We start from the raw sequence: 27993 nt of genomic DNA, 5'->3' as shown, positions 1-27993 counted from the left end.
AAAACTCCAGAAGTCATTTTAATATAAAATGTTTTTATTGTTTTTGAAAACATTTAAAAAACAATTTTTGAGCACTTTCAATAAAAAAAATAACTGAAATGCTACTGCAATATTCAACTACTGTAGTTTCAGCAGTACAACAGACAATAAAACACTGGGGAAGAGGGGAGAAACTGGATTTCCTGCACTAAATGAAAACGTGGAACAGGGATTTTAGTTTCCTTATGGTGCAGTAAATAAAGCACAGTATAGTACAAGACTATTATATGAACCTCAGATGCACTGCACAAGAAACGCTTTCCTTCTTTTCAGTTCAGAAGTCAGTGCTTATTGCAATTATTTGCAAATTATTTACTTCATGAATTCTTATCATGATAAAATGATGCAAAAATGTTTTTTTTTTCAACACCAGAACAATAAAAAATAATCCAAGAAAGGAACATATTCAACAAGAACTAAGCTGAATTAGTTAACATAAAAAAGTAAATAACTTGTGAATAACTATGCTCACCTGGTTAACACTGAACCAGTTCAATACAGCAAAAGAATAACAAAAATAAAAGTGGTTACAGGAATATATCTAGTACTGTACAAGATTAAGTCATTAACACTCATGCACGTTTTGTGATCATGTATTAACATGGTGAAGCAAACTAAACTTAATTTTTCCTGCTGTAATATTCTCATGTAAGAGAATAATAGAAATATCTCATTGAGATCAATGCACATTGCTACATAAGACAATTTCACCTGTCACTTTTAATGACATTTTGCCTTTTAATAATGAAACACATTAAAAACATTTTTATTTCTGTTTTGCCTTTTTTTTTTTACTTTAATCTGTGGGCCGTATTTGTTGCATTTATCCTAAGGAATGTGCCTGCCACAGGTTCAACAGAGTTTTAGTGCAATATATGAACCCAGAAAGTTTGCTGGACTAACCAACCAACCCAATTTAAAGTGTTTGCTGCAATACTGTACACAGGGTACAAATTCACTAGGTTTTTTATAATTTAGCAAAACCTGCTATCAAAATAATTCATTTCTCATGTTAGGAGGAAGCCAATAATGTAAACAAGGGGTCAGAACTGTCTCAAATTTTTAGTTTTGGAGTGTCTGACAAGACAGGCTTCCATTTGTTAGAATCACAGATTTTTTCCTTTGGGTATTGCATACTTTGGTGTGCAGTAGTGCTCTGTCTCAATGTATTGTAAAGAACTAACTAGCACTAAGTACAGGGACCTAACATTATCAATTGTAACACCAACACAAACACCTCTAAAATAATACACATCGATGTACAAAGCTGTGCCTTGGATTTTACTTGAAACAATCCTTGTTCAAATTGAACATTTCTTAAATTAAACATATATTTGCTTCAAATCCACTGGTTATAGAGTATTTTCTCTAATTAAATCACATTAGGCCCAATGTAATGCTTATACTTAACAATAATTTCAAACGCACTTCTAAAAACCTTTGGTGACGGCTGCATAATTTGACCGCATCAGCTTTAAATCTGCTCCTACTGTTCTGAGAAAGGCTCTTAAAATACTGTAGCAGAGCTGGGCAAAAACTTGTGTCCCCCAAGCCCACCTCAGTCTCGGTATCAGCGATCCAAAGGTGAGGCCAGCCCAGCAGCTCATGCAGACACATGGGTTGCTGCCGCGTCGGCACTCACAGCTTCTCGTGCCGCTCTCCATCAGAAGGTAGGTTTGCCTATTCACAGTAGTGCTGACACTTCCCACAGGGTCAGGGAAAACGACCCAAACAAAGCAAAGGTAAGAGGATGTTCAGCACATCTCTGGCAAAAGGCCACGGGCAGGTCCAGAACTCAAGCCCTGCCTTCAGCAACTTTAGTCTCCAAGAAAAATGGTTCAAGCCTTACTGGCAGACACCTGGCAAGGTAACAAGCAGAAGGGTACCATACAGGTTTTAGTCTCTGCCCCATTTCCTTAATAAAACTTAAAACTTGGTCTTAAACAAAGCAAACCACACTCACACATCCACATGCTTCAAGGAGAGTACTGAACTCTCCAAGTTTGTTCTTGACAAAGCGGCTAAACTTGAGATGCAAGCACAGTGAAATCAGGCCCCGTAAGGTGCTACAGCTTGGCACAACTGTTTGTCCCTGCAGAAGAGGCCATAGACTGGTGATTGAGGCAAGAGCAAGAGAAGCCATGGTACACCAGCACTGCAAGTGCCAGTGCAGCTGCACAAGTTGAATCAGCACCGCCAAAAAATGGACCAGTACTCAAGTCATCAGCAAAAAGTGAAGGAACAGAAAAACCACCAGGACACTTAAAAAAACACTGATCACCTGAAAAATCTGAGCATCTTCCCCTTAAATAAATCCAGGGGGGCTCATAGTGCCTCCCCCTTCATAAATCCATGATCACTTATTCAAAGAAGTGATGCAAAAGAGGAAAATGTTTCTGCTCTGCTTTCTGTTTAACATGTTAGTTCACAGGAGAGAAAATCAATTTTATTCTAAGCTTAAGGGATGGCATCCCTTAAGAGCACCATCTTTTTTGTAAAAGCTTGCCTCTGCAAGTCCTCCTCCTAGCATCAGGGCCATGGCCAGTTAAGTACCTGTCTCTTGAGACCACTACAGAGACCAATGCCATGCTGGAAAAACAAAAGGTCTTTTGTTTGTTGCAGGTGAACTAGTCCATCAGAAGTCTAAATCTCATTTTCCAGAGGGTCCGGGAAGGACCTGTAAACAAACAACCTTCAAACAAAAATGAGATCCGCCAGTCCTGTCAAGTCATTTATGAAAATGGAACTCAGGCTTCTAAACCAGTGAGTACTTTTAAAAGCAAGATCATTTCTTCCTGTGTGTCTGTAAAGTGCCTGACAATATTATGGCTCTGTATGAAATATTTTTAGATCAACCACATTTTCTAATATTTTAATAATCTTTTGTTTAAAAAAAAAAGAGAGCAAGAAAACCAGAAAGGCTCAACCTACCAAAAGACAGAGAAAAGATCATCCCCCTACAGCCTCCACCAGGTTAGGAAAGAGCAAACTGAACCAACGCATCTTTAAAAATAGTATTTTAATGAGCTCCAGCAGCTCTTCTTCTTTAAAAAAAGGAGGGAAAGTATCACGTTCCTTATCTAGCATTGATAAATAATTAAACAGTACCTATCACTTTAAAATAGGGTGTTATACCTAGATTAAATCTCAGTGCTCAAAATCTTTTCTCAGGAATTTTACCTAATATAAAAACACTGAAGCGATAACTAAAATATCAAGTATGTCATGAATATTAATGGATAAAATAACTACATAGATTTATTTCTCTTAAATAAAAAATTTAGTGCATCTTTTTCCTTGATCGTTCCTATTAGTTTTTCCCCATCTCTGTGTTTTACCAGCGATGCCAATGGCACCAGTGCTACAGAGATTGCCCACAGTTCACCACTGAGCAGTGCTCAAGACAGCTACACAATGATCAGGCACCTGCATGTCAGTCACCTGGTTCACTTGTACCCACCCCCTCCACCTACCTATCTGCAGGCACACTGCATTTCAAACCTGAAAGACAACGGTCAGTAAGGATCATCTACTAATAAGTAACAAGCAATGCAAAGTCTGGCAAGCCTACTGACTTCCAATCTTCCCAAAGCCTCAACCACAGCTGCCATTGCTGGCTGGCTATCAACTGCTTCTTTATTTGCTACAGTAAGAAATGTTGAATGGGAAACACTATAAAACTCCAGTTTTAACACAGGCTCCTTGACAGCCCATCACCTTCAGAGACTGGTTCAAAATTGGTAAGACTGCCTTTTCCCTGCTGAAGAATGAGCAACAGGTACAGCAAACTTGTTTAAAAATGCCACAATACATAGCAGGTGTTTCTGCTGCAGGAGGCACTTCCATTAAGACAAATACAATACGTCTGTCTCTTAGATACAGTGTGCTACATACATATTATAAAACAAGATTAACCCAACATTTCAACAGCAGGGTGATCCTTGCTCTCCATCCACTCAAAACCTGATGCAGTCATTGAGTTAATGGATTCATTGCAGATTTGTTGAAACAATGGGTCATTTTTTAATTCCTCCAGTGTAGCATCATCGTCTTGTCCCTGCTGACGACCTGGATCAAACAGGAGATTTGTGTCTAAAGTATTCAGATCGTTAATGCTGCCTGAGAGCTCGGAAGACAACCTGATGTCGCTGGAAAAGACAGATGCAACGTTATTGAGATCTGATGCCACCTGATTCACCAGCTGCTGGTTTGTTGGCAGACTGTCCTCCCCTAAAATGTCTTTTACAGCACTGCTAAAATCTAACTGCTGCTCTCCGATGTCTGATTGTGCTTGGTTATCTCCGGAAGAAAAACTGATCTGATCGGTGCTGCTGTTTTTTGTGAGGTAATTCGGTGTTTGGAATTCATAAACCGAAGTGCTAGAACTGATCATATTTTGCGGGTTGGCACTAGGGAAAGCGGCGGATGTCTCTAAAATCTGAGTGAGATTCATCCTGGCCGTGTAATTTGAGGGCATGTTGTTCATTCCCAAACCTCTCACTGCATCATCACTATCAGAATCAAGTTTGTTTAACAACACATTGGTTATTTTTTTAGTGTTTGTTTGTTTCTGAAGAGACGGGAAGGCCGTCTGCATCATCACAGTCAATGGGACTGACTGGCTTCTTTGTGCTATGTTATTGGCACTGGTGTCTGCATGGATATTAGCAAATACATTGTGAACTTCAGGAGTCACTGGACTTCCAAAAGGTGTCAGGTTAGAGCGTGGTATATTTGAAACAGGGTAAACAGTGCTTCCACTGAGATTCCGCTGGCGATGGACAGCAGGGCTCACGCTCCGGCATCTCAGACTGTTGTTGAGAGAGGAACCGGTTCCTTTGCTGTCCAAAGGAGCAGGAACAGCAAAGCCCTCTTGCTTGGTGGTACTGCTGACAGGAGCTGCCTGGTGCTGCACAGGGGAAACAGGAGTCACCCGGCCAAAGTGAGGATCGTGGTGGCGCGGCTGGGACTGGTATGACTGGCCAGGAACAGCAAAAGCATGAGGTTTCCTGAAACGATCTTCCACCAGCTCCTGATAGCTCGTAAGGATGCCGTGGTTTGCAACCGATGAGTTGCTAACGCCACTGTAGCCATTATTCATCCACTCAAGCTTGGTTTTGTCAGGATGGGTAGCCATAGGCCGCTGCATTGGCTTCACAGGGCTACTTGATATAATGCTGGCATCGTGATAAGCCATACTGGAGCTGATGGGAGTAAATGCAAACGGGTTTCTGCATTCCACAGGACTTGGAGGAACGCTACTGCTGCAGTTGGAATGCGGCGTGCCAATGGGCGTATGCCGGCTGCTTCCTAGAGCACTGTCTACAGGAGTCGTCTGAGCCAGCCTCGAACAGGGGCTCTCTCGGGACATGTTCTGAGACCCAGCGATCATTTCAGAGGTGGGTGTTGGAGTCGGGGTTGGGGTGGGAGTCGGGGTCGGTGTGGGGGTAGGAGTGTGAATCGGCGTGCTGTTGTTATGGATTGAATGATAGAAGTGCGTGCTGCTTGGATGAGATGACACGGGAGCTCCTTGAGCGGCAGTCTGACTCTGAAGCGCCATTCCTAGACAGCCACCGTAAGGATGGGAATTATTCATGGACATCTGCTCCTCCATGAGCACCAGCTCCTCCACAATGCTGTCCTGGGTAAGGTCATCATCAAATGAAAAGAAGTTGTCATTTGACTGTGGGACTGTATGCTCAAACTCTTTCAGCTCCGACTGCAGAGGTAACTGATTTGAAGGCTGTGCTTGTATTTGACCCAAGGAGGAGTCCTGAATCTGGCTCTGTAACTGCTGGTTGTACACATCCTGCTGCATTCCTTCACAGTCCACTGGCTCCCATGCTGATTCCTGTAAGTCACTAGAGCCAGAGTGCCCTGCAATGGTCATAACACTGATGTCTTGCTGCTGTTCACAATTCACAGATGCAAAGTCGGAGGTTTTGGTGATATGGTGCCACGTACTTGGGTTAAAGCTGTCATCAGATTTTGAATCATTTTCTATGATAAATAAGTTTCCTTCCAATTTTACTTTTATCTCTGGAGATGCTGCTGATGCAAGCTGCTGTACTAAAGAAGAATCACTGGTATTTAAATTGGTGCTCAAAGAAAAGTCTGTTGTTAAGTTTGCAGCAGCAGAAGGTAAAGGTACCTTCACAGGTATGCTGCTGGGAACTTGAGCAAGTGTTGCTGTATTGTCACTGCTGGCTAATGATCCAGCCTTCGGAGACTTCTTAACACTGTTTGCTTTTTGACTCTCCACAGCATTACCAGCTGAAAGCTGCTCCACCAGTGGTTTCTTTACAGGTGGTAACTGGGAATCCTGAAGTGTAGAAGGTTGTCGCTTTCTCGGACTTTTAGTGCATGTTTTGTCTTTCATTGTAGACTCACCAGTAGGAGGTGAACCGATGCTGGTGCTGGGCAAGTTCTGACTGGCAGCTGAGACCTTTATAGTGCTTTGATTATTGCCTGCTGAAGAAACTGGTGTGATCTCATCAGACTGTGTTTTATATTTGGTCCCTGCTTCTTCAGCTCCCTGATCACAGCCCTTATCTGGTTTTGTCTCCACAACATCATCAGCTGAAACCTTCAAGGTTGCAACCTCAAAATTGATTAGTTGAGCAGGAGGCAGGTCAGGGGTTGCCTTTATGGATTTAGACACATCAGAGCTCTCTTGGCCATGTACTGAGTTCTCATCCAGCAATGCTTCAGGTTCCATTTTGACCTTGACCGCAGGTGCAGCTACAACAGTGCTAGGCTTAGATCCTGGAGACTGAAGTGAAACAACAGATCCGCTTTTGATCTGTGGACCAGTCCTCCCTTCTTCTGCTGCTCCTGCATTACTGCTACCTGAAGGCGTCTGTTTGACGGGCACACTACTGCTGCTTGGGGCAAGAGATATTGCTGTCATTTTTACCACATTCAAGGAATTCACATGTGGAGCTGGCACAACAGTCTTGATTGGGCTACTGGTGAAGAGCACCGTTGTGGGAGAGCGGATGGTGAGAGCACTGGTGTTTGCTGGTTTCGGTAAGATCTGTGGGTAGCGATGCCGGGCAGAGCGGTCACCAACTGGGCTGGCGGGAACGTTCTGGGGAGTCTTTGGTGGCTGCTTGACTGATTGCATGTGCTGAGTGACCACCTGAACGTTGAGCGGCAGGACCTTGCTATCAGACGATCCCATAGGACTTGGGGATGTCACCAACTGCCTGGTCCTTGGCACCTGTAGAGAGACAAGAAAGTGTGGCAATGAAGCAAGGAAGTCCCCAAAGCCCATGGACCACCTCACCCCCAAGCTTTCAAAGGTGAAGGACAACGCAGCTCAGTACACCAAAGCTAGCGAATGTCACTCTGAAACAAAACAAGCTCTTCAATTACATACAAGACAATTTCTATTTGTCTGCTTAAAGATTGGTAGACAGACACATGGCATCAGTTTGTAAAGCATGAGGCACTGGTCTATGCACTAGTCTGCTCTTTTGCTATTGAAAGGGTCGTTCTCATACAATCCTCCACCACATGGAACAAAAAGACATAGAAAGGTTAAAGAGGAAAGGATGTGTTCAAAACACTGATCATTGTTAGGGTTTCAAGAATCAGCTACATACAAGCTCACTATCAAGCACAAAAATTGGCTTACCTATTGAAATCTACAACAGAGCTAACAACTTAAAAACCAAATAACCTTTCCCACTGCTGCCAGCCTAGTTTTATATGGCTGAAAGACAAAGATGCTCCATACTACAGATATTCATGCAAAAGTAAAACTACTGCTGTCACTACATGCACTGAGCCCACAGAAGGCAATCTAGATTCCATAGTGAGGCTCAGTAATCCACACATCTAGTGTCAGCTCTGTGTCATCTGGTTCAACTTTACCTCAAGGGCAATTATTCCCGCATATAACCTTAATTATTGCTAGCAGAAATCCCGCTGTCAATGACTTCAAAGATGAACTTGGCCTATGCTATGTGATCAGAACTCCACTGCTTCTGTATCAACCCTGTAACTCATGTGGCATAGCACAGTCACTGGGACATAAGAAGCATCAAGGGATCCAAGACTTTGAATGAAATCAGTTCTTGTATCCCACTGACACCCCTGCTTAGTTACCAGTGATTTACAACCCTTTTGTAAGGTGGTTTCTCTAGAGAACTGCTGGAGAACATTACCGGTATTGGGCTGGGGACAGCTGCCACAACAATGCCAATAGGCGGAGGAGACAGAATGGCAGGACTTCCATTAGATATACTGGTCACGCCATTGGTTGCAGTGCCTTCTGTTTTCTTTGCTGGAGACTCTCCTGGCAAAGGAGACTGCAGTTTCTGTTCTTGCTGCTTCTTCTGGATCTTGCGCTGCAGCTGCTGCTTGGCATCAACAGGAGATGGCAGAGTTTTCATTTGCGGTTGAAAGGAATTACTTTCAGCAGTAGGTATAAAAGCTGAGGGCTGGGGGATCCCTTTTATTCCTGAATAGAAAATAAGAATGAATTATAACCACACATACCCTGTCTGCTGCAGTACCACTTCTGTACCTAACCACACAAACACAAGGCAGGCATCTCCACAACCATTCTCGGAATACCCATGGGATGCTCCCATGCACTTCAGCCTCAAATCTGCTCAGTGTTTCAGTTTATTTCCACATTTGTGGCAAAACCTCTATCTGTGAGACATGCTGCTAAAACACTATGTACTGGCACCTTATTTCCAGTAAACCCAAATCGCAACTTTTATGTTAGCAAAACTAAAACCTAGTGCATTTCGTTCAACTGACAGTAGAGGGCAGCGGATGTATTTTACATGAACCTTTAACATTCATCATCTACCGTGTTTTTGTTTTGTTACCAACGTCTAAGCCAGCTTTAAAAACAGAAAATCTTTCCAGAAACCTGCGGGTCTGTACCATGGAGGCACAGCTCGGAGCAGCAGATATTATCTAATGGCCAAAGCATTAAACACAACGCATTTCATACAAGAGTAGACCACACTAAATGGATCACATTAAAGGCCAGGCTGGAAAGGGCCTTGAGCAACGTGATCTAGTCGGAGGTGTCCCTGCCTATGGTACAGGGGTTGCAACGAGGTCCCTCAAAGCAAGTCCCTCTTGTCTTGGGTTTATCTCATTACCTGCTGGTGCTCCTGCCATTACTGTTAAAGCTGCCATTGACTTGGTACCGATACAGTGACTTTTCACAAGGAAACGAGCCAGTTCCAGGACTGTATCAAAAGGCTGGCTCAGCACTTTCTGGGCCCATTCACAAACAAGCCGGCAGGCCGCAGAGACGACTTCCTCATCAGCACTTTGTAGCTGCCCAGATGGCTCTGCCCCATCCAACTACAACAAACAAAGGAGGAAAGGTTACTTTAATTATTAAGGGTCATTAAGTCATGAAAACCAAAATAAGAGAGCAAATGATGATCAGGAACACGCAAGAAGTATGTTCACGGTCTCATGAAATTAGCAAAATAAAATCACAACATCAATATAATTCAAAATGAAATGCCTTAACATTAATCTGCTGCTGGTTTCTGAAGGCATTATATAGAGCTAACATTTCTGGAAGAAAACAGCAGACTCCTCATATCTGGACCACCACTAATTGATGCTTCCTGCAGTCAGAATCTTATCATCTCAACAGGCACCACTACCCAGGAACTCCTTCTTTCACTGCAATTCCTCTCCCCTTCCACTGATTTGCTGGTTTTGTTGCGTTTTTTGTTTGGGTTTTTTTTTTAATATATGGTAAAACCAAAACAGAAACAGAGTTAGAAAGATACAGCTTGTGGGTGGCAACACACAGAAAGCCTGCTTCACCTCCTAAATTAGTTTAATAGCACTGCAATGCATTCTGAACTTACATAAAAACATCAAACAATGATTCAGAATAGAAGTATCATGAAGAAAAATCTTAAAGAACTACAGAGCTCTTCACTTTGCTTTGAAAACATCAGATGGAAAAATAACATAATAAATGTTAACAGGCAAAAATACATATAAATAAGCAAGTATGTATGTATCATACCCCATCTCCTGTTTTGTGAAAGTCAAGGTTGGGCAGTGTTGGCATATGCACAAAAGCCTTCTTCCTCAGTCCACTGTAGCAATATGTGAACAAGAATTAAGGTCTAAATAGTCTGCTTGTTAGTTAGGGGTAAGAGGGAAGGGCAGCAATTCCTGATACCCTCATAAGCTTTACAAGCAATCTCAACAATAGATCTAACAATTATTGTCACTATCAGTCTCATAACCAGCCAGAACCAGAAATGGCTGCATTCTTGGGCACGTCCTTGGGTTTCTCCATCTACACAGAGCGGGTGATGCTGGGTAAGATGAACTGAATTTGATAACTTAGAAGAAACACTAAACCACACCAAATAGGTTCAGCTACTCAATATTTAAATCATTAATATAAATTTGGAGTATATTCCTTTCATAAACCAAGCCTAAAACAAGATGGAGAATGCACTTCCAGAAGTTTATCACTATTAAAAATGTGCTCCCCAACTTAAGTTTTGAGTTGCTCTTTTTTGCCTTTTTGATGAATTTTTTGACAATTCCTTCTCCTAAGGGACTTCAACAAACTACAGGAATTCTCCAACACAAGATAAAGTGACTGATGAGGACATTTCTTCCCAAGATCTCGCACCATTCTTGTCGCTCTCTCCCCACCCATGACAATTCTTCTGTAAAAATATGGGTACAAATACCCAGATTTGTTCTTACGCTGATTTCATCAAATCAGTACACAAAAATATACTCCCTCCATTACTCTTATTCACTTGTTTCTAGGTCTAAAAATCAAATCAGGCTTTTCCTCTCCCCAGCATTACACTGGGAGTCCACATACACACAACTCCTTTTCAGGGCTAATTTTTCACAATTTCTCTTTCTTACACTATGAAGCTTTCATTTGCTTGCATTAACCTGGATTAAGCATAATTACAGTTAAATAAACATAAGGAGGCTAGATACTACGGTAAATGTGAGCTAAGGTCCTATTTAAATCATTCCAAATTAGAAACTTATGAAACAGATCTGAAAGAGATACCCTGGGTCAAGCTACAATTACAGCATTCAATTTCCTCCTTAAAACTTCTCTAGTTCTATCTAGAACATCACAACTAACTTTTGCGCTCCACTACTAGATAATCCAACACTGTATTTTATGAAACAATTTAACTGACACAATTTCTTCATTTACTATCACATGGGAGGCTTTTTCTCCTCTAGGGAAGATAAACAGTTCTGGGCTACCTGCTAGCATTTAATTCCCTAAATGGATGCTTCAAGTGAGACCTTGGCAAAGGCTGGTATTACAGTGTGTCCACATCATTACTGATAGTTGTTCTGAGTGGTTTCTAATTAGAGCCTACAGGCCACCTTGATGCCTTCTGGCTTTCTAACGGTCTCCTCTCACTCACTGCAGTGGCTTAACCTATCCAGCACATCAGAACAGAGCAAGAGTGGATCCTGGGGTGTGCAGCAGACACCACCATGATGGCTTCTACCAATTCTTAAGGGAAGGTGTAATTTTCAATTTGGAAAAGACAAAATTCTTGATGAAAAACCTACTTACTTTGAAAATCACAGCAGCTTTTAGTTTTTAATGGAACACCTCAGTATGATAAAGACGAGACAAACCACAGCTCAGTCTCAGAAAAGGCTGAGAAATTCATAACTTTGTAACCCCCTTTAGACTTGGTTATCGCAATTTTTCACATATCAGAGCTTCCTGCCCCTACACTAAAGCAGCAGAAGCACCAGTGGTATGAGCAGATTCTTTTGCACAGCATTTGCACTGAATTCTTCACACTGTCTGCCTACTAATTGCTAACCTAATCTGTCCCAAGATCTGTGTGTAGTTCTGCTTGTAACAATTATGCCTAGTTATACTATGACAACATCGGGTTTTTAAGTATTTTAAGGTTTGTATTAAGTTACCATTAAGGGGGATAGTGTTTTTGCATGCCCTCTGGGATAGACTATTTCTCTTAACACAGGGAAGGAAGTGAATTCCAACTTCTGGGCACAGGGAACAAGACTGTGCAGCCAAGACAGAGACAGCAGCTCCTAGAGGCTCTTGCTTTAATTGCCATTCCTATCTCAGGAGGTCTGCACCATGCAGTGAAGGAAGTTGTCTCCCTCCCTGACAGCAGCACAAGGCTCAGGTTGTGCCTTCCAGTCCGAAGTGAGCTTTTGTGATAACTTCCCAGTTCCCTCTTCCAAGCAATACTAATTGTTGAGAGGCAGTTTAATGCAATACCTGTAGCACAGATTAAGAAGGATCTTTGGCTTTGCAACTAACTTTTACATTACGGGTGTGCACAAGCATAATAGAAAAGCAAGAAATGTTCTGATAATTCTGAGCTGTACTACCAATAAAATATTAGTCATTGCACATCCATAAGGCACATTCCTTTATTCCATTACTTCTCTTTGCGCTAATGATAAAGCCTCCTTGATTCCTCACTGCTGTGACAACTACACGTCAGAAGCTAAATTTAAGCACTTGTTTCTGAAGTTGTATCTTGCAACCTTACACTACTGCAATTACTGATTTTTAAAGAACGTTGGGAAAGTGCCTGCATTTTTTATTTAACATTACTTCCACATTTAGCTGGTAGTTAAGCCATAGCGACAGATGTTTGCCAGCCAAGTGCAGAAGAAGTTACTGAGAAGTGTTCTAGCAAAGGATATTTTGATTTGCCTCTTGTGCCTAGACGACGGGCCTTCATATTTGGAAAGACATTTTTCATGATCTTTCCAAAGTCAGCAGCACTTAATGGGTGGTAGCCAAGATTGTCACAATAGCTCCTGCAACAAAGAGAAAGAAAGCGTGAATGGAATCGAAGTTAATACAAGGGGCCAGCCTGCATGCTAGACTCCATCAAAGGTTTTCAAAAGAAAACACTTATAACCATCCATACTTAGAACCACATTTAACATTAATGAAGCTATCCACAACGAATTGAATGCATTAAAAATGTATAAACAGAGCTATTAATACTATAGTTTTTGCCTTGTTCTCTACTGAGTTCAAAGACAAGTCATGTGGAGACATAAAAACTAGTGGCATTATCTAGAGCACAGTTAAGACTTACTCCACAACTTAGTTTGAAGCATATCATATGTTTTAACTCATTTATTTTAGGACATAATAAAAGCAGAGACATTGTTCTAGCCAGTATACCTGAGTGTGGTATGGCCTGAAATCCTGCAGGAATGTTTGAAAAGCAATAGGAGATTTGTCAAGTGTCCAGAGAAAGATTCTGCCTACACAACCTCAATTTAACAGAGCTAAACAGAACTGAATTTAATAAAACACACCTTTCCAGGGAACCAGTTTTGCCTTTAGAGGTATAACAAACACATACTGAAGGACCTAGTCCTCTAATGACTGTAACCAGCACTGAACTATGAGAGCTGCTTGATTATAAGCATCTTTGTATTAACAATCCTAAATTAACAGATTTCAACTGCCTCTGCAAATGTAAATCTTTGTGTGACTAAGCATGCAACCTGACGGTACAGGGGAATAAAGCAACAAAAGGTGATTATTCTCTTAGGTTTACTTATCCTGGTAAAATGGGCACTGTTATCTGTCCTCAGTTCACACAGACAGAACAGGAAAATTTGTTTCAACATCTATTTAAAAAAATATTTCCTTTAGGCAGGAACAAGAGTCATTGATTTCACCGCAAAACCTGAATGTTCTGGAAAATCACAAACATGAGAAACCAGAGGAGAAAACTGGGAACTGTTCTGGCAGGTTTACCTACACAGTAAGTGCTTAAGGCTGCATGAAGATGAGAATGCATATTGCCTTTTGTTCAAGAGCCTTGTGGCATTTCACAGATGTTACTGTGCTAAGGCCCAAACCACACACTGTCAGAGCATTTTCATTCAGATTTCCTGCAGTCACAAAGTCTGCACCAGATAGCAATGACCTCCCTTCCTCTGAAATGTCCTACCAGCAATACACAAAACACAACCATCTCTGAAAAGGTGACTGTGTGAGCATCAGCAGGAAAGCAGAAAAAACAGTAACTTCATACTCCACAATGCCTGCTACTCTAACCAGGTACATACATGGAAAACCACACAGAGACAGACAGAGCAACAATCCTGAAACAGGTCCTTCATGCCCAGTATCACCTCTTAAAACTGGTAGCAAATAGCAATGGTATTTGCATCCAAGTAGGCCAGTTGGAATGCCTCTGCAGAAAGAAGTATATTTCTGGAGATACTTCCACTGCATCTTCTTCAAAATACTAGTTATTACAGAGCAGGTATTTGCTGCTTTTGCCTCGGTGGTATGGAAGTATCCTCTACTTGGAAAGCACCACCACAAATGTGATTATTTTGATGATGATAAATGGCAAGATTTACGCTCTTTGGTTATGACATTTCCCTGCAGAGTTTGCATACGCCTGCTTCTGCATCTACATGGCCACTCTGTGCCTACAACTTGGTTCACAATCAGCTGTTAGTCTAGTCTCTATATGGGATATGAAGAATGTTTTTATCCAACTTCATCTCAATGCAGGTCAGTCACAGAACCTGAATTCTATGTCTCTTTGAAGTTATTACAAAGGAATACTTCTGCTGCCTCACCGCACCCTCTTAGGAATCAGACATTGCTTTATGGGTGATAGATACCTGTGCAAGTTTGGTTTTTGGCCCTTGCATCTTTCCAGGCCACAGTAACTTTACTCTGAAAATTCCTAGAAAGTGGCTCTTCATTGCTTACTTATGCTGATTACAGGACTTTAAGTCTCAACTAGCATGCAAAGGAGGGCTCTTTGAGTTTCTCTGCCACAGTCAGTAATATCTTTGAAACTCAACCATGTCAGCAAAACAAAATGAAAACCTAACCCAGCAGAACAACAGGATTAGGGGCCTACCAAACTATCAAATTCCAAGTTAAAATTGTTCCCTGCATAGGAGAAAATAAACAAATGAAAGAGGAAAAAAGATCCATTCCTCAAGTCTAGCACATCTGTTCCAAGACACTTATTTGCTAGCAGCAAAGCATCCAGTTACATGGTCCCCTTATATCCATACTGGCAGCTCCTGCAAGCTTGTGATTTCTGAGCTATTATAATGTAATTTCAGCTTTCAGACAGATCATCCCATGTGGCCCCTCCTCCTTCTGGCTCAGCCGAGAACCCCCCATGTCCATCTGTGGTCTCTCATTGACTTGACAACACACTCCAGGAGCCTCTTCCCTGAAGCTCTTCTCTTTGCTACTTGCACTCTTGGCACATTGCTGAGCCCAGGAGCTGTTTTGCTTATTTGAAGGGTGGGTGGGTGGGAAACAGATGGGGGAGGGAAGGTCTATGCAGAGACAGGAAGGACAATGGGCATGCGGTTGCTTACATTCCTTTGTACAGAGCTCCACATCATGATCATAAGGAGAAAAGGCCCCTTCTTTTAAACCTAAGACCTTAAAATTATAGGTATTCAAGACATAGGTGACCCCAGGAGCACACCTGAAGTACACCTCCCACTACAAATTAACCTCAAAGCCCATGAAGACGATCAGGCTATGCAGCCCAGCCCATAGAGCTTCTTGGGCAGAAAAAAAATAACATGAACAGCAAATGATTAAGAACTTATCACGAAATGAAACGAAGATCTTGGCTTATCCAATCCAGCAAAAACACTGGTCTCTAAGACTGGGTTAGAGCAAAGAACCTTCAGAAGAGGCAGGCTCTCATTAAGCTCATAAACAATTCTAGCACAGAAATAAGCCCAAAAAATCAAGACAGGATGGAAACCAGATGTCTGAAAACCATTTTAAGTGCAGGTCAGACTCCCAAGAGCAGCAGTAGAGGTGGGAAACGGCTGATTACGTGGAGTTTGATTGTCTTTTAAAAGGAATATATAGGTAGTTGGTCATGAGAGATGACTGGATATACAACACAATAGGTCCCAGCCTGTTTCCATCAGGGAGTTTTACATGAAAACACTGATTAAGTGCTATCTAAAGACTAGTATCTTGTGTCTTTTTTTTTAGCAGGCATGATATTCCTGTATTATCACCCCCTTCTGTGCTAGCTTCTGAATATTCTTCTAACTTGTTGGTTTACATTCTTAATATTAGTGCATATAATCTAGCATCAGAGTGGCCCAGCAATCAGAAAAGCACAGATTAATGATTTAACAGACTAAAGGAAAGAGATATGGGATGACTCAAAGACCTCGTAATCCATATTAAGCATATCAAGTGAATCTTCAGGGCACCAAACTTAAACTTTCTTTCCTTGCATCACCATAGTTGAAGCAAGATAAGAAAGACCCAAGTGTTTACTGAAGGCTCAACAAATCGTTTTGTGGGCAAATGGGGATTTTATTTGCATACCTACTGCAGGACTGCACTTAGACTCAAAATCCTAATTCCCTGAACTTAGTTAAATCTACACCTGGCCACCTCCAGAAGGGTGTTTAGTAACAGGGAGAAGACATCCAAATAAAACTGACAAGAAAACACTGAAAGTATCTGATGGGAAGCAGCATCCATTCTCTACAGGCTACCTAACATTAGGCAGCACCTCCTGAGTTCCCACAGTATTTTCCAGACTATCCCACATAAGTCCCAGAAGAAGCTGGCAGAACCATGTGTGCCAACAGAAACAAGCAGCTTCACAACACCAAGAAGAGAGGTGAACTAGCTCTCATCTACCTCCTTTCTGAAATTCAGCTGCAAGCTCTCAACCTTCCCAAGTCCTACTGCCTTGTATTACGCTGCATTTTTCATTTATTTTATTCCCTTCCAAAGAGAGAGAAATCTATTCACTATAATCCAGTCAGAGATGTGAATTCACAATTAAACAGAAGAGGAAGAAAACAGAAGAGTCGCTGTGTGGAATAAGCACAAGAAGAAAATACTGAAACATGGAGGAGCTGGAAACACCATCAACACTTGCCAGTGGTGGATTTGTGAGGACTGCAAGCTTCTGTCTTCCTTCTTCATTGAAAAGAAATGAACCCAAACCCATGAAAGGTGATGCAGAAGCCCAGTAGCTTTGCAAGATTTATTTTGACCAAAATTTAGAGCAGGAATTGAGATGCTGGGGGGATGCATCACTCTTCTGGAGCCTTGTAACTTTGATTTATACGTGCAGAGTGCCTAAGCTTCCTCACTGTATACTCATGCAATGTCTATCTTGGTACACAGAGGAAAGAAATGGTAACTTGTTAGTATGACAGGACTGAGTTTTGGGAGGCTTTAACACCCTTCGGCAAAGAAAAATGACTTCTCAAAACTAACTCTCATGTTTTTATGTCTGTTCCCCACCTCCCACTCCAAGAGTACTTTTCCTTTGGTGTGCAAGAATAACTCATGAAAATATTCAAAGAAACTGAATATTTTAAAAACAGAACAGATGCTTTCAAAGGAGAAAAGATTCCAAACATTTGATATTTTCCTGAATATTTGCTTACCACCCTTATTTTGTTAGGGAAGAAAAAAAAATACAATACACAAATACTTGATGCAGCTACATACAAAAGCCATCCAAATTTCACACTCCACAATCTGTAGATGATGATTTTTCCGGGCATCTGCAGCTTGGCACAGCATGGAAGCCAAGCAGATTTGTTGCTGAAGCAGGCCATAAATTATTTAATAAGAAATATATTTAAGAATAACGCTCCCATCTCTCTCCCGCACAGCAGCTGCCGCTGTTGCTGTGTCTGCGCAAGCGGCTGCTGCTCAGGGATTGGCCACCCCGGCACGTCTGTGCCATTGGCTCCACTTCCAGGCTGCGTCACCACTCCAGTCAATGGCACCATCTCAGAAATAGGTGTGTGCATGTTTATCAACCCCAGGCGAGCGAACACCATCATGGTTCGGGGCTCAGACTGAAAAACTTGACCAGAGAGAGTTAATTAAAAGGAGGTATTCACAAAAGGCAACCCTGGAATAACAACGACCAAGGCCTGAACCCTGTAGGCACTTAGAGGGTGAAGGGATTCGGCTCACTGCAAATGATTGTAATTGCTCGGATTATGGAAATATTCATACTAGATCATAAATCTGCTATTTATCTTCAGGCAACCGGGCTGGAGATGATTATTCTCTTCTCCCCCATACTCCTCTCCTGCCCCAGGGAATGTTCTGTAAATGAATTCAAATCCAACTTCCGTCAGACAGCTCCTTCTCCCTTGCTTCTAATCGCTTTCCTGTTACACGGTAGCTTTGAGACTTGACAACAGACTCGCAGTGGCCTTGGTTACTGGTTTCATACATATTCAGATATATAGTGCCTCTGCAGAAATCAGGTTTGCTGCAGCAAGGTCCAATATTTATGCATTATTCTGAAAAGAAAGGTGTGACGGGCTAGATTTTATGTGCAAAATAGCTGCATTTCCAGGAAGAACAATTCAACCCCTCAACCTACTTAATGCAGTCATATAAGGCAGTATAAGTAAGCAGACCAAAATGTACCACCAGATAACTGGTGCTTTTTACCTGTGCTGCTCTGCCCAAATACCAAAACAATATTCATACAGATATTTACTTGTTAATAAATGCTTGTGTCTTTCCTTCAGCATATCTAATACACAACTTAAACATCACAATCTTATCTTCACTGGCAGAAACAATGAATACAGTTTGCCTCACTGTAGCTAAAACATTCTCAGGTACATCAGTATACAAGGCCTTGCTCTTCTGTATGCACTCATACATGCACATCAGTAGAGTGCCTGCAGAGCCACTGTCAGAGAATTATCCACGCTCACTAAAGCCACATGCATGATTCCAATTCAGGAGCACTCACTTGTATTCATCATAAACCTCCTGCTTGGGAAGGGATGTCTCGGGGTGCTCTTCCAAGGTGTTCCGTATCCACGAGAAGGCGTGCATCTGCTGGGCACGGCTGGATGACATGGAGATCTGATCACTAGTGAAAGAAGAAGCAATGCTGATGAAGTCTCTGCTCCATAGCTGCTCCTCAGTTACAAGACTTTATAACTGTCTGCCTACGCAGGTAGGCAGAGACACCAGAGACAGCGAGGGATGCTATTTCACACACTTAACTATTCCTTGAGACATGGGCAGCAGATATCTCCTTCTTTCATCCACAATTTAACATACTGACTCCACAATCCAGTTCTCTACTGATACACAGCCATGAATGGACAGTGATGGGTGAGAGTTCACCTACTTCCCCTCTTACATTTATTGCTCCTTATTGACCACCTTTAAGCTTTTCCCACTCAGTCTGCCAGCTGCCCTTTGCCAGCAGATGCTCAGAGTGCTTCCTGTAAGCACCTGCAGGCTGATAAGCATCCTACTGAGAACATGTACCAGCTTCGTGATGTTGTCAGCTTGGTTTTCTAGACCTTCCTTTAGCCAAACAAATGCTACCAGAAATACTGTTAGTTCCTCTTTCCCCCACCATCACATGTTGCTCTATTATCACTTCCTACATAAAAAGTGAAGGAACGATTACACTTGGGCTGCAAAACACTTTCTCCGACGACTCTTGTGTTTTAGGAGGTTTGTACTTACAAGCTATTCATGCACTAAAGATTCCAAAGTTAAAAAAACCAAATCAGCACAACACAATCTTCAGGAAGAGTCCCTGATGCTTAATAAAGGCTGCTTCTGCTACCAAACACATCACGTGAATGGTTCCTCAGCAGGTGTCACAGGAAGTAAAGTAAGCTCGCATTTATACACTTGCACACATACCTTTTGTCTCCATTGCTGGGACCCGAAGGCAGCTGAAGGTAGAGGTAGAGTTTCTCTAGGTCTGTAAACTTCTCAACTTCTTGCTAGATAACGAAGGTGTTGTGTTTTAAAAAAAAGAAAAGAAGTGGGGCAGGGGGAGAAAAGGCAAACAAAAAAGTTGAGTTTGACAGCTGAGAACTGCCATCCAACAGCACAGCCCTCATTGATACCATTGCAAACAAGAAAATATTTACTTATGTGGAAAAATGTGACTTTGAGCACTCTGGGACTAGAAATGTGATTTTCTGTTTTATTTGCACACCATCACACACAAGAAAGCACTTGTCCTCACTACAAAAGTCACATGCAACAAAAGCATAATCTGTTATGGACATTTTCCCAGGTCACTTCTGTAACCAGACACGTAACAAGTAAATTGTATCTTCTCAGAGCACACATGAAGCAGCTCTGACAACACAGTATCAAACACAGCTATGCTTTAACAACAGGGGATATCAGACCTGATGCTGTGGAGCCGTCATATACTAACAGTTGTCACAGGCTTCAGTGACGGCATTTTAAAATCTATTTATATACATATGTGGGGTTTTTTTTGTTTGCTTCCTTTGGAAATTAGAGATATTGAACAGATACTGAAGACAAGGCATTCACTTAACATCAATCTCAGTGACTCCAGACTCCTCCCATGGATACAGGCTGAGGATCAGACACAAGGGAGAGTTTTACCTGGTGTATGCAAACAATGATTGCTACATACACTCTAGCTTTTGGTCATCTGAAACCAGCTACATGGGCTTAGAAATACTAGGCAAATCTGTTCTGGTAATGTGCTCAGGCCAGCTCTGCAGCAGTACCAGTAAAATCATGCAACAAGGAGCAAAAGGGTTCTCCTTCAGTAAGATGTTGCAGAGGCAATGCATGAGGTGGTGCACCATCAGTACAGTCAAAGACACATGTGATCCCTTTCTAAGTCAGAATACAGCTTTTGGAGCACAGTTAAAAACCGAACACTCCAAACTGGGGCTCCCTACCTACCCTGTAATGTCCAGGCCCAATGCACTTCAGCTGGCACAGAATTAACAGCAGCACTAGAGAGAGGTGAGCTCCCACTTGGCCTCTGCTGGCTTTGCACCCAATGCACAGGTCCCCACCCTGACTCCAGACTGGACGGATGCTGGGAGGGCAAGGGGCCTGCCAATCCCCACTACCTAACTGCTCCGCAGAACTGGGCCACCAGCGATGCCACAGGCATTCTGAGAGCCAAGAGAAACACTTCCAGCAGCAGCCAGGTAACAGACACCCGGTTTGTTGCTTTTATAAGCTGCAGCAAACCACAACATTTGGGTTTTTTTCCTTCCCTCTGACAAACTCCTGGAATTTGCTGACCCCGATTTCTGTGTGGCTCTACAGCAGCTTACACAGCAGTGGTGCTCAGACCACCAAATAGCCAGAAAGGTATTTCTTAACTGGATGCAGCTTGTCAAATTCTCAGCTCCTGCCCAAGTCACAGCAGGTAAGGTTTCCTTTACAAAAACCCATTACTGAAAGATCAACGTTCTTTGAAGAAAATTAATCCCTTATTTATTGAAAGATAGAAATGTAACAACGGCAAGAAAGCCTGCACTTCTTTATCAGACCTCCTCTCCTTCGAGGAACTGCCAAAGCAGCACACCAAAGGATGCCATGCAGGTGATGGTTAAGCACTAAACAATGTGGCAAAAGCATCCCAGGCAAAACAAAAAAAAAACCATGACTCGGACACTGAGGTGGAAGCCAGCCTCTTACCTCCAAGTCTCACGTGCCAGAGTGCAACATAAAAGGCGAGGTTTTAAAAGAAACGTTCTCTTTCATCAAAATATCCTGAAGCTCTCCCAACACCCAATGCAGCTGAAGCTACTTCTGCTGTGTCCTGGCAGAAGAAAGGGCTTCAGGGAAGGGCCCTGCCTGGGCTATGGGAGGCTCTGCTATACAGGCCATCTGCCAAGCCCTCCCAACTAAAGGAAAACAACCAAAAACCCCAACGATATATGCGTAGAGAAAATATGTGACATGGATTATGTTAGCAGAGCCTTTTCTAAAAGATGCAAGAGAGCCAGCAACTCTCCCATCAGCAAAAGTGCATCACTAGAGCTGAGGTGGCTTCCTCACACCCTCAGCAGAAGCAGCTGGACAGTGGTAATTTCTCTCTGCTGTCACTCAAACCCCACTCCTCCCCACGGCTGGGCCCACACAGTACTTTCTGCACAGCTTCTCCAGCTTCCAGCAACAGCTGCAGGGAAATGCCGGGGAGGGAGGACCTCCTCGAAACAGGAGAGTTAACACAAAGCCAGGAGTCAAGGCAGTGCACAGAGGTAATCCTACCTGGGTGATAATTAGATAAACCTAAGCTTATTAGATGAGACTGAATCTATTTAGAGAAAATCATCTTAAAACTGAAGAAGTGGCAGTGAAGAGATGGAGTGTGACAGCCAGTGCAAGTAGGTTCAGGAAACATCATGTTTTGTTTAGGTAAAAAATTTGTTAAACATTATTTTGTTTAGGTTATTTCCTCTAAACATTTCTAAAACTCTCAAATCTTTGTTTACAACCTCAGGAAGTACAATCTCTTCTTCAACCTCAGCTGACATCCACCAGTTCTAGGTGCTGAAGTTCTGGAATTCAGTAATAACTCTGTTACTGCAACTGTTCAAAGCATCAAAACTTTCTGCTTTCTTAATGCAGTCAGAAAAGAAAGATGAACATTTCAGCTGTCCTACTGACTACTGACCAAGAAGAAAAAGACTCATTCACCCTGAGTTTCACTTTGTGCTAAACTGGATGCATACAGAAACAAATAAAAAGAAACAGAACACAAAATATACTACACATTTTCTCCTCCACCTCCCCCCCATTAGGTCAATAAGTCTACAGAGGACAAAAGAGTCAAAACATCAAAAGGAAGACCAGCATGCCAGCATCATCTTGGGCAAATTCCACTTTGCATAGCCCTTTAAAAGCTTATGCTACGGTAGTTTTAAAACCCATACAGAATGTAAAATGTCTGGGGAATCCTTATCTGCTCCTCAAAAGTAAAAATTTAGCTTGAAGTTTCCTGACCTCAATTGACTGGTTCTATCAGATCAGACTGTTTAATTCTCCAAAGGCTATTTATAAACCATACTTCTTGAAATTGCATTAGAGAAACACATAAGCATGCTGAACTACTTGCAGGACCAAGGTACAAAGCCATCACAAAGCACCTCTGTTACTCTTGGTCTTCATGCATTATATTAATCTCCTGTAACTGGAACCACAGTAACTAAAGGAAAATTCAGTGAAGGTGGAGAGCAAGCAGTGTTCAGACTTATTTTCACAACTTAGCTTCAATTTAGCCAAAACTTGAGTGGTTTTAGAATCTGAGACAGAAAAACTAAGGACAAAGAATTACAAACCTCAAGTCACAGCTAAGCAAAGATTTTCAGTAACATATAAAGCAGCAGCAATCTCTGCTATGACAGTTACCAAATACAGCTAGTTCACTATAGGAATGCATAACATATGCAGCAAAAAAATTAAACCAGAGATCGATTTATATTTGCATTATTAGTAGCCAAATGAATCTGTCCTTTTGCTGTCTATGACACACACAGCAAGGATCTCTTAGGAACAGATGCAACTTCCTTTTTCATTCTAATAGGCATTTTGATTGAGCTGTGAAATAAACCAGAATGGGCAATATGTTGTGTTTGGTTTTAGTTTGGGGTTTCTTGGTTCGGGGTTTTTTAATGTAAATAGAAGGGTTTGACATCTGGTTTCATGCTGAGATACACTAACTAGACACTGAAACTTTTCACAGCACAAGAGTCTTCAGAATCACAGGATATCGTTTAAGGTTTCCTGACCATGGTATACTGGTTCTCTCTGCCTGCTGACCTAGTGTCAGGTCACCAATGTTAGTGAAGTTTCATCCTGAAGTTGTCAAAAGGGAAAACCCTGGGAAAACTCCAGGTTTTTCTGGGTTGTTTTAAATAAGAAAATATTTAGTCAGCCAAACCTTAGATAAGATAGAGGAAGAATACACTAAGGAAGAGTTAGCAGAGTCACAACTTCTGTAATGAACAGAGTGAAAAACAGCGTTCAAATTTGAACTATTTCATATTTCCACAGGTTATTTCTGTCCTCGAGTTCTGGTGAAGAGGAGCTGAAGGCCAGGGGCATTGCTGCAAGCTTTTTGGAAGACTACTATTTTAAGAGAGCATGGAGTGATCTTAATATTTCTTTCCACATTCTGAGTATTTATAGATACCTATACTCTAATCGAAGTAAAAAAGGCTATGCCAATGGCAATATAACTTCCGCCTACTGGCAGACCAGTTCTAAAGCTTGTCATACTTCAGCAGAACAAACATCTATTATTTAACAACCAGACTAAGAAGAGCCAAGCAGTCAAGCAACCACCTCCCCACTTTGTGAACAGAGAAACAAGAAGCAAAGGTTAGGTAATTTGCTCAAGGTCAGATGGTTTGCTGGAAACATGATCAAGACTGAAAATGTCTAATACTTGAAACAGAACCTCTTATTCTAAAAAGCTGCTAATAAAGACATTTGATGTGCTTTATCTGAACAGAAGCAGAAACATATTTCAGGTGCTAAATATTCCAAACAAGCCCTAAAAACACATGGCAGCTTTGCACTGACAGTGCCCAAGCACAGCTGCCAAAGCTTCATCAAGCTTCTGCCCATCTCCTCTAGGGCCAAGAAGACAAGCTACCCTCTTCTCTGCCGCAGGAGAGGCAGACTGGCATACTGGTCCTGTTGCTGCCCACACTGTAACTGGTCCAATCATCACCAGCTTTGGGTTTCATGGCCATCGATCCAGCACACCCTCACCAGCACTGACCTCTTTGCAGAGGCCTAAGGAAAGAAACTTCAACCTTCTTGCTGAGTGATTATATGGAGCCTACAGTTTTAAAAATCAGGTTCAAGAGTTCACTTAGTATGTGGCAACAAATATAACAAGCAAAGTCATAAGAGAATCTACTGCTAGACATGTTTACTACAGTTAAAAAGATGTTGTAATGAATTTTTAATGGCTGTTTACACCACAGTTTTTGCTAATTATCTTTTCTGGATTGCACAGAATACAATGATTTTCTTATGATCTTCCAGAAACTGACAGTATGTCAGGAAGCAAGTGGTGCAGCCTACCAAACAAAAGGCAGATGACTTCAGTCTCTTGTATGAGTAACTGCAGTTCCAGTGCCCTTATAATAGCTGTCTTCCATAGTCTTCTGCTGCTAGCTACCCCCACAACCAAAATTACTGCCATCACCTCAGTTTCCTCATCCTGTATATCTTTCTTGGTATCCTGTGTTGAACTAGGGAGTCTACATGCTAAATAGCATTGTATGTGGCTCTGCACACTGCTGCTCTGACTGCTGTTAGCAAACACAAATGGTAACAAGTTTGATTTTTCCTCTATTGGTGTTTTTCCTTTTAAGATGGTTAGCAAACTGATCAAGTTTAAATGCTCCAAGGTATCATCAGCACCTCCCAGTATAAGTAAAAGCTAGTCCCAAATCTCTTCCTTAGAGTAATGAGGGAGACAAGGGACAGACATTGTCCCCCAGTGCCTCATGAAACTGATTTAAAGGCCCTGAAAAGGTTTCCATCTGAACCAGACATGTAAGAATGTGTGCTCAAAGGAAATGTTCTGACCTGCCCACAAGCTTGGAGTCCGATTCTCTGCAGGCAGCTGGGACCCAAATCACAGGACTGCTCTGACAAACCCACACACATGCCCAGAAAGAGGCAACCTGCTCATATACCTTCTGCAGGACAAAAACTGGACAATGCTGCAAGGAAGCTCCAAACAAGTTACTTAGAGCTATACAGTCCTGCTCTGGTAATTTAACTTCTAAATTCTGTCTTGCAGCTCACAGCTTTCCAAAAGCATGTAAAAATACAGAAGCCATTTTGACAGAATTCAACTTAATTTTTATTTCCTGAAAATATTCTGATGTTGGATTTTTCTTTTTTAAACTACCTGAACAGCATTAGATCTACCTTTGCTAACCAAAAGTGGCCTTTCCACTGTTGAGGACTCCTCTGAACTCATCAGCAGAACAGACAAGGATGCATCTGGAACAGAAAATTAGACCATCAGGACATTACTGTTCTGTTCCAAGTCAAGCAATGGAGACTGCCTTGCCCCCAAGAGCACTATTCAGAAAAATAGCTTGTCCATCCAATGGATGAGACCTGCACAAACGAATGGGCTCACACAAACTGATAATCCCTATCTCAGTACCCTAGGTCTGCAAATCCACAGAATTTAATGCAAGAATAGTCCAATGTCATTCCATTTTCTTAAAATGGCTTTCCAAGAAGCAGATGACTGGTTAACCTCCTGCTTATTTATTCCCTCTCTGATGCTACTTAGGAACACCTGCCCCACTTCCCATTTTTTACCACAGGAAAACCCAATATTGAAAATTTTACAAGTGCAATTTTGCAATTTGCCCTTTTGCCATTGAAGAGTCACATAACAAAATTAAGATCTTACAACACCTGCTTTGTGCCCACAAAAGTCAATGAGCAATAATGAGGGCAAAAATTACATTTCTGCATCACAGTTTTAGTTGGATGCATTCAAGAATTTATAATGCAAAACTGGGTCCAAGTTTGTCTGCAGTATAACAGCTTAATTTATTGTAGTAAGAAGTTTAAAGTAAGACATTTTAAGGAAAGAGTACTCAGTTTCATCTGAATTAGTCTATGATAATATGACTTTAAGGAGTATTCTTTAGTTCAGCCATACAGCTGAACAGATTATGTTTGATCATATGCAGATGGTTGTGTATGTCACCATTTTGTCTCACCTGCTGGTACTTCTGGATGAAATGTTGAAGGTAGGAAGTCAGAATAAGCAGACCCTTTCAGTCTTAAGATTCATGAACTAGGACTCTGATTTAAAGAAATCTGCAACCTGCTCACTATTAAAAACAAACAAAAAACCCTCTAAGTTCATGCTAGATATTGCTTCCTAGAAATCATCTCTAATCTAGATCCTGTTATTTTTATGCACAATGGAAGATTATGTTTATGCATTTCAAGGGGTTTAATTCTTAAAAAAATTGTGTGTCTCTTTGTCCTAAGTAGTACAGTGGAGCTACCAGGCCTGACATAGTGTGCAACTTCTGAGGTTAGCAAGACTTGAAAGAAAACCAAAACCCAAACCCAAAAATCTGGTAATAATGACACCTGCAAGATTTTCACACAATGACATCAGTCTGCTAGTTTTGTGTGAACATGCAGTTCCTTCCTTAAAATGTACTACTGGCCAAGAATTAGCTGTTCCAAGGAAACAGCAACATAATCATTATCACTGAAGGCCTAAAGAGCAATGGAACTTGAAGGCACAGCTTCTTGCATACTCTGATCTGAGCAATATGTATCTTTCATTTAACAAAATCATGCTTACAAAAGCACTAAGTCACCTTTCTGTATCTATACTGACAGTTGTACAAGCGGCAAGCAAAGAGAGGTCAATATTTCCATGAAAAACAAACACCAAACCCACATCATGTTGTTTTTTTTTTTTTTTTTGGCAATGGGAACTGATTTTGATCACATTTAATGGCAGTACCTTAAAGCACTGCTAAGGAAAGGCTTCATAATGGCTGCCAGCCTCCAGAGCCATCTATTTTGGTCTTGCAGTTTATTAAATATTGAAAAGCATTCTGGAGTTGTACTTACCAAAATGCAGTCCACTTTAGATTGTACAGTTTTGCTAGACGTGAGGGAAGAAAGAGAGAACAGAAATCTTGAATTAATCTAAACAGCAAAGACAAAAACACCACATATTACAATTTCTATCACTGTACTACAGGCTTAACCTCCTGCTGTGAAATATCCTGCTAGCTCATGGAAGAATACTCATCCAGCTATTTTTTTGTAGAAAGTCGGCCCAAACTTAACTGTTTGTTAGAATTCTTGATAGTTCAATCACTTACATAAAAACTGGGTTGTTTTGTTTTGTTTTTTTTTTAATGCAGTATCATTGCAACTGAGAGCTATTATCCCAAGTTGCAAAGCAGCCAGTATGGATGTTACTACATTTACTGTAAGCTCTTCCACAACTCCGATTCACTTTACTTGTTCATCTGTAAACACAATTACCACCCTCTCTCCCCCCACTTCAGTAAATCCCACCATTTCAAGGCATTTATTTCTAGCTTTCCAAAGAGCTGCTACAAAGCAGACAATTG

At 41.6% G+C, this 27993-nt stretch overlaps 1 protein-coding gene across 1 annotated transcript; it reads right to left on the bottom strand.

Annotated features, from left to right (window-relative positions):
* Nucleotides 1-13: 13 nt before the first annotated feature.
* Nucleotides 14-27749, bottom strand: RFX7 (regulatory factor X7). The gene is made up of 8 exons (XM_005145906.4): nucleotides 27482-27749; nucleotides 19745-19827; nucleotides 18828-18950; nucleotides 12739-12855; nucleotides 10064-10148; nucleotides 9168-9375; nucleotides 8211-8506; nucleotides 14-7261 (listed from the first exon to the last, which is right to left on the bottom strand). Exons 3-8 carry the CDS (start codon nucleotides 18935-18937, stop codon nucleotides 3950-3952), a joined length of 4128 nt encoding a protein of 1375 aa, XP_005145963.1. The 5' UTR covers nucleotides 18938-18950; nucleotides 19745-19827; nucleotides 27482-27749; the 3' UTR covers nucleotides 14-3949.
* Between the last annotated feature and the right edge of the window lie 244 nt (nucleotides 27750-27993).

Source organism: Melopsittacus undulatus, chromosome 9, assembly GCF_012275295.1.
Source record: "Melopsittacus undulatus isolate bMelUnd1 chromosome 9, bMelUnd1.mat.Z, whole genome shotgun sequence".
Classification (NCBI taxonomy): Eukaryota; Metazoa; Chordata; class Aves; order Psittaciformes; family Psittaculidae; genus Melopsittacus; species Melopsittacus undulatus.
The sequence above is the reverse complement of the archived record's forward strand: the minus strand, read 5'-3'. Positions and strand labels throughout refer to the sequence as shown.